This window comes from Solanum dulcamara, chromosome 2, assembly GCF_947179165.1.
Source record: "Solanum dulcamara chromosome 2, daSolDulc1.2, whole genome shotgun sequence".
In the NCBI taxonomy this organism is placed as follows: domain Eukaryota; kingdom Viridiplantae; phylum Streptophyta; class Magnoliopsida; order Solanales; family Solanaceae; genus Solanum; species Solanum dulcamara.
The window spans coordinates 78,635,317-78,643,271 of NC_077238.1; the positions used below are offsets into that span (position 1 = coordinate 78,635,317).

A 7,955-nucleotide genomic window follows, 5' to 3' on the forward strand; every position below is an offset into this window, starting at 1 on the left:
CCGTCCTACCTTGGTAGGAGTAAGATCTGCGTACACTTTACCCTCCCTAGACCCACGTTGTGAAATTTCATGGGTTGTTGTTGTTGTATCCAGCATATGCATTCTTTACTAACCAAACAATGCATGTCTAATAACCACTTTGTAAAATTTACCTTAAGCCTTGGTGAGATATTCTTATCACACTACTCCCTAACGCGAGCCTCCGATACAATTGAAACATCATCATTGATCTTCTCGTTTCCTTGAATTATAAACCCAAGATACTTTAACATAAAAGATATCACATCACACTGGCCGACGTACATCAGATACGAGTTAACCATAGAAAGGTCATATTGAATGGATGGAACTTGAGATTAATTACATTTGACAATACAAAGCTACAGAGAAAATATTCACAGTTCTTTCGCAGCACAACTTGAAAAACACGAGAGCAAACAAGAGCACTCTGTTTATCAATTCTTTCTTTCCTCTTCAAAATCTATAAGACCATCATCCATTGAAGATTCACCAGACATACCAGGTTTCTCCGTTGGAACAAACAACTCTTGTATACTAATTTTCTTCTTATCAAACCATCCACTAACAGGCTTTTCAGAAAATGAAGCCAAACCCTTAAATGCAAAATCATTTGCTATTGTGGTATCAACACCTATGGTTCTCGAGTAAAGTCCTCTGCTTCCAGTAACCAGTACATTTCGTGTCTCCTCACCACTACGAGAAAGCACAGGAGGCAGCAGATCAATCAGCTGTGGGCTGGGCTGGTTGGAGTTATTTATGAGCAACCGAAGAGTCTCCCTGGCATTTTTCTCAGCCATTGATTCTGTTTCTGGAGGAATTAAAGGATTCACTAAATTTGGGTGTAACTGTGGAATACTGCCAGAGATAGAAGGACCTGCGCTGACAAAATAACCTTGGCCAGAAGAGCACACATCAAGGACGGGAATATGGACTATAGAATCGCCTACTAAAGGTGTGAAAGTAGGTATTTGCTGTGAAGTTGCCAAAGAAAATGGCAACCTGATCAATGGCTCGGGCAGAAGAGGTGGGAAATCTAAAGAGACATCAGTGACAAGAGACGGCTTTGGTGTCAAAATACTAGATGAACAAGCAGAAGGTGCTATTGAAGAAAGTAGTGGTATTGACGAGTCTGTGGATAAAATAGGCATAAGTGGAGTTCCAACTGAGTACTGCAGAGTGGATACAGCAGGAGGACACCAACAGTAATAAGGAGAAAAAACTGTTGAATCCAGAGAATGAACAGTAGCTGCAGATCCTCGGAAAGGAAGAGCAGCAAAAAGTGGCTCCAAAACATTTGAAGGACGAGTTTCTCTTCCAATCTTATCTTCAACATAAGTTGAACTAGGTGCATCTCTGCTATTTATGCCTGCAATCTGGCTATCTACACATGAAATATAGCCATCACCATGGTGCCTTGGCCCGTCTCTAGAAACACATACTGATGATGAGTTCCTGAGCATGCTATCTTTAAAAGCATTAGACATAGGACTAAGGCTACTCATCAGGCTGGTGTTTGATCCCATGCTACTGACGTGCTCAGACCGCAGAGGTTTCTGAGATGCAACAGATATCTGGGCATCAAGACCAAGTTCTGAAGAATCAACAAAGCCAGCTATGGAAGGATCTCTTGACATCATGGAACTTGCTTGAGGATTTATGGCTGCTGAACCGTGAAGATAAGCTCGAAGATGAATGGCAAAACAATCTATCCGGGATTCATCAATTCCAGTTAATTCAGCCAAAGAAGGTTTCATCTTAATCAAATCCCTCATCTAAGCCAATCACAATCAATAATGATATTATTCATCTACACATGCAAGTACAATATAACAAATATTCAGTAGTTCATCACACACAGTAAACATAAGAAAACATACCTTTCTCCGCAACTCATCTCCAAGGAGCTTAGATTTCTCTGAACACCAAAAGTAGAAAGTCCCACCATCAGGGATATTAATAAGAAAAGAGCGTCCAGACTCGTCTGCCACAATATCTTTAATCTCTACGGCAGAACAATCAGATTCACTGTAAAATGTTCCAACTCTCTCTGTGCTGCCGTCATCCCCAATGAATGAGATGCGCAAGTCCGACGTTGGCAGAATTGCAAGGTTTAAGTTTCCCCTGTTGCAACAACACAAGAAAAGTAATGTGTAAGATTAGTTAGATTGTCAATAAGTTACATACTAAACCAAATACAGCACACATTTATGACTTGAGCATCCTAAATCTAACACCCTTTGCTGAGGAAATGGTATTATGATTTCCCAAAAAAATTCCCCCAAATTACAAAAATTAAGGCTGCTAAACAATCCCTCAGTCTTAATTTTTTGTATCTTCCCTTCTTTCCAAAAGAATTCTTACTGGACAAGCTAGCCTATAAAAACAAGGACAACAACCTGTTCAATTGAACAGCATTACCAACATAAATGTTAGTATCATTTAGGTGAACTTGATGACTTTTAGAGACAAGTGTTAGTTAAGATAGACTACATTAACATGCCAGTAATTTCTAACTCGTTAACTAGAAGTTCACTTAAAACACACATGAGGTACATATTTATTATAGAAAGCAAATTACAGAGTCTCACCAAAAGAAGATTTTGGTTTGATGAGGTAAGGATCCAGTCACTCATCCATTCACATATAAACATTGAGCGTAAAAGAGATACAAAAGTCAATTGGAATCTAATACTACAATTCTCTTGGCTCACGGGATGTTATCAAAGAATAAAAGGACAAATTTAAACAGAAATGTAGCAATGAAAAGGAAAATACTGAGCAATGAACAGGAAATGGCAGGACAGTATGAAAGATAGAAATGACAAACTGAACAGTATTGAAACTTCTAGGAGGTTCAGACAAAAGACAATCAAACCACATTTGTTTAATAAATAAAAAAAGCACCAAGGAGTTACCAGTCAGACTTCTAGAAAATTCAGAGAGAAGTAATATGAATCATGTAATATAGGAGCATGAAACTACCTTGACTTCTCCTTAATTCAGAGGTCATAATAGTAAACGCCCAATTTTACCTACAAGTCAAAAGATATTTTCACGTGGAAGCATGAACATTTGTCACCATCAATAACAATACAGCATTGGCAACTTCTAGCCACAACAACTAAGGTTATGTACAGGTTAAACTGGATTGAGCTATATAGTATCAAACAAGCAGAGAAAGAGATTGCAACTTCCTTGGTCAAATAATCAAAAAGTGAAAAATAAGAGAATAATACTATAATAATGCCCATATGCAGCAATAGGACGAAATGATAGAAAACATAACACTCACTGATTGATCAGTGCAAACACACTTCTGCCAGTCTGATGGGACTTGTTGCCCTAAATACCAAATTCAAAACCTATTCTTTCATCTCCATTCAGGCAAACTGACAAAGGTACCATATGTACAAGATTATGAAGGAAGCAATGCTGGAATACTATAAAGCGAGGTGATAGAGAACAACACACTCAATAATACATCAAGGGGAATACACTTCTACCAGTCTAAAAGGAATTAATACTGAGAATTACCAAATTAACAACCTATTTTCTCCTCTCCATTCAGACAAAAGCACAAAACATACCAACCTTTACGGTGCCTCCACATGTCAATATGCACCTCCTAGCAATAAGCAGTCTCATATCAAGATACAGGGAGTCATGATAGTATCCAGCAAGCAGTACTGATCATGAGATGTTATGATGCGTCTGCAGTTCATGTACTATATACTCAAAATTTGAACCCTAAACGAGTTTAGAGATCAGGAAACAAGAAACTCTCTCGAGTACAACCGAATGTGAGCATATCACATCTAGGAACAAATAATTTCACTGGATTCCAAGTACTATACGTTTTCTACGGCACAAAGTATGCAGCAATCACAACCGACAAAGAAAAGAAGGGGTGAATGAGCAACAACACATTCTCCAGCATCTTACAACTAAAGCATTATCACTCAAGATGGCCACTGGAAAGAACACTTCCTTTTTCCAGCAAAAGATAATAAGGTACATGTATGGGACAATCAAATATGCTTTAAGTACCAAATACTGCTAATGAACCTGATCAACCGACTACCTAGTCTCTCCTCAGGTACTTGTTACTGCATTTCAGAATCCATTGGCCCCTATTCTAACTACTAATGAACATTCATACTGTTACATCTGTACATTAACAGCATTCCCTTCTCTCTTTTCTCTTTTTTTTTGTTTCTTAAAGCCAATCATCTTTTGCACTTTCTGTTATGCTAAATTCAATATCACTTTTTATTTGACCAATCAAAAGAGTAATCTTTATTTAACTATTTCAAAAATAAGCACATGACATGAAAAGTTGAAGTTATCTAACTTGCAAACTTCAAAGGAGGCAAATGACATGTTAACTTTCGAATTATATTTCTTCTATCTATAGCCAACACTAGCTACATATAACACTTCTAGTTCACAGTTAAAATGAGGCGCCTTTTCAGAATGAACCAGTGGTAACTAAAATCAAAAGATTAGATATATAAATCCTACCCATGAATAGGAAGGGAAGTTAGATAAATACTAGAAACAGAAGTTCTCATTCGGTTACTGAAAGTGTAATAGTCCCAGATATGAATCCACCAGGATATATTTATTAGATAATTTCTATGAATACTATGATCATTCATACTGTATTCCTCTGTACCATGAAACTAGCGAAAGATAAGTGAAATTAATTTTGTTCAGCAAGCATTTTGCACTAGTGCTTATAGTACATTAATTGCGAAATTCTGTTGTCTTCAGCATCCTGACCAGATGGGCCTGTGAGCAGGCCACTGAGCTAGGATTATTGCTAAGACCACGATGCTCAATAAAAATGCTAATCTTAGCTTTGAGTACTATAGCAATCTTATCTTTCCAGAGACAAGATTATGTACATAATCATCGCAAATAAATGCATCAAATTACCTAAAATGAGGAGTGAAGAGATGATATGAAGAACACAATCTAAGTCCACCAGTCAATCAGGAAGGAACTCATTTAACTTAAAGCAAGTAAGTCATTAGAATGCCCCAAAAAACTACAAGTCACAATCAAATATGCTGGAGCCAAGCACCACCCACATGCAAAACGCCATATAACGCATGTTAAAGGTAAAGTTTCACTGCAACTACCTTGTAGCAGTTGGGCATAAGAGCGTCCCTTGCTTCCTGATCTTCCCGACACGCATTGAAACGAGTGGAATGCACAAACACCTGGCGAGCATTCCAACTTCTGATGGCTCAAAGTTCTGTCAAGAGAATCAGATTTAACTTCAATTACAAATTACATATCCAACGAACATCAAAATCAAAACTAACACGATGCCTTAAACGAATTCATCATAGATTTAATTAAACTAAAATTGGTAGAAAAATTGTAACGTACTTGACTAAGATGAGCGAGCAATCGATCTTCAGCAGCACCAGCAGAAACATTTAGCTTCAACAAAGGCTTTAACCTTTCATCCACTCGGCAAGCTCCCATAACCTGCAAATCTAGAGCCAGAAGCCACTGAAGAACGTTCGTTTCTCCTGATGCGAACATACCGCTCGATAAAACGTCGTCGTACAAAGCATCCTCCGACGAATCGGACGATGACTCATCCAATTCTTCCCGGAGATTGGAATTCTCTACCTCATCATCGATCTCGAGATTGTTCATAGATTGTTGTTTCACCATTTTTATAAAATTTCAATGAATTAAAGTTTAAATTTGTTCGAAAATCAGCAAATTGATTCAAATCTATGACTAAAAAATCGAGAAAAATCCAACAAATTCAGAGAGATTTGAGAGAAAATCACGGGAACCACACGACGAACAGTTACAGATAGGGCAGATAAAGGCATCCAGTTATAGTATAAATAGGATAAACGGACGGATTTGAAATGTGGTAATGAAATGTGATTTTGGGGATGAATTTGGAATCCGGGCAATCATAGCATTTGCTTACGCCAAGCTGACTTTTAATAGGCCCAGGTTGTTTATTGTGGGACCCAAGTGGGGACAAAGGCGGTGACAATGAACCCGCCACGTCAGCTCCATGGGACATCATAATCAGATTTTTATTAATTGGCGAATCAAATATCTATCCCCCAATCCGACTTGCCTCTGGGGACCCGCTTTCCGATTGTTTGATTATTGATTAAAATTATAGTCAAATCAATTTAATTGATTTTTAAATTATTAAAATCAAATTAAATTAAATATAATATATATTTATCGATTTAATTGTTATTGATTTTGATTCGATTTGGATCGATTATTCAATTATTAATCATATATAAAAATAAAAGAAACTATCATTCAAAAGAAAAAAAAGATAATAATCCATTCAAAAAAATAGTTAGAATGATTGGTATTACAGAACTTTCAGTCACTAAATTTACTCTGAATAAAGCTTCAAAATTCAACATTTTGGCCTAGACAAGGAAGAGATAGTGATATTCCTAATTCCACCGAGAACGGTCATAGACACTCAATAAGATAAATGCTCTCGCCTTGAGCGTTTTGCTTTCATAAATAATTATAAACAAATTTTGATGAATATATACATATATAAGATATTTAAAATTGTTCATAAAAATAAATATTGTATATTTATAATTATAAAATATATGTATATAATTTTTTGGTTCGTTCGATTATATCTTTAGTTTTCTTGAACAAAATCAAAATCAAACCACATATTATCTATTTTTAAAAATGTAATACCAAACCAAATCAATCCAACTAAAATCGATTTATTTAATCGATTTGATTTGATTTTTCGGTTTGGATCAATTCCAAACCTTGAACACCCCTAGTCACCGTGCTAGCTTTCTGGCCCGTTCTCTAAGCACCTTTTAAAAAAGGGCAAACAACATAAATTTCAATATATATATATAGGGTTAAAATTATGTATAATTTATTCTACATACATTATATCTACTCAGTTCTCTCCCTTTATATTTGTATTTCAGAATGTATCTGATATCCAGATACATGTATTTTGTGTGATTCGTATGTATCTGGAATATACAGACTCTTTCGCTCGCCGTTTTCCTCTTTCGTTTACCTCTCTCCTATCTGGCTCGTCTCTCTCCCTATGAATATGCATTTTCAAGTTTATAACTACTAATTAGTGAGTCAATATGCAATTTTTTCAAACTATAGGAAGAATTAATAAATATGATAGGAATGTTTGTGTAATTAAATAAATTTTTTTAAAAAAATAATTTGAAAAATAAGTAATTAATATTAAAAATAAAATATAAAAAACGATTATCTCGAACGAAGGGAGTAGAACTTAGTAGTACCCTTCGTCCGAACATAATTGTCTGTTTTTTATTTACATGTCACTTAAGAAAAAATTAGGAGATATACTGATAAATTTACTTTTATTTATGTGATATGATATTATCTTTTTTTGTTGAATATTTTCTCTATTTATGTCATAATTAAGGTATTTATAATTTTCAAGAACAATTACTGATAAAGAAAGACTGAAAAAAAATTAATCTTAAATTTTTAAAATGATAAATATTTTGGAACAAATATTTTAACAAGGGCTATAAGTTTGAAGGGGAGGGAGCATTACATGTTAATAAACCATTCATTGAGTGGATTCTTTAATTTGTTGATTAATCTCATTATTACCTGTTTATTCCATAACCCTATTTTTTTCTCTTTATCCTATTGGTCTGCTTAACACCCTTCTACCAGTTCATATTAGACATAATCCCCACAGCCCCCTCATATTTCTGATCGTTTACCACTATCATTTTATTTATTTTCAATATCCATTTTACCAATTTTCACCTGCTTAATTTTTCGACAACAAATAATACAATCTATTCAAACATTGTATTATGTTACATTATGTTAAAAACCATGTGTCAGAATCATCAAAACAAGCTGTAAAGAAAATCGGTTCACCAATAGAC

General features: G+C 35.2%; 1 protein-coding gene across 1 annotated transcript; it reads right to left on the reverse strand.

Annotated features, from left to right (window-relative positions):
- Positions 1–309: 309 nt before the first annotated feature.
- Positions 310–5,867, reverse strand: LOC129880885 (uncharacterized). The gene is made up of 4 exons (XM_055955122.1): positions 5,419–5,867; positions 5,166–5,281; positions 1,899–2,142; positions 310–1,793 (listed from the first exon to the last, which is right to left on the reverse strand). The coding sequence occupies exons 1-4, from the start codon at positions 5,710–5,712 to the stop codon at positions 456–458; spliced, it is 1,992 nt and encodes a 663-aa protein (XP_055811097.1). The 5' UTR covers positions 5,713–5,867; the 3' UTR covers positions 310–455.
- Between the last annotated feature and the right edge of the window lie 2,088 nt (positions 5,868–7,955).

Excerpts from the sequence above, each read along its gene's own strand:
- LOC129880885 (XM_055955122.1), bottom strand. The coding sequence starts at position 5,712 with ATGGTGAAACAACAATCTATGAACAATCTCGAGATCGATGATGAGGTA. Across the intron at positions 5,282-5,418 it reads TGCTCGCTCATCTTAGTCAA|AACTTTGAGCCATCAGAAGT; the intron begins GTACGTTACAAT and ends TTCTCTTGACAG. Across the intron at positions 2,143-5,165 it reads TTATGCCCAACTGCTACAAG|GGGAAACTTAAACCTTGCAA; the intron begins GTAGTTGCAGTG and ends TTGTTGCAACAG.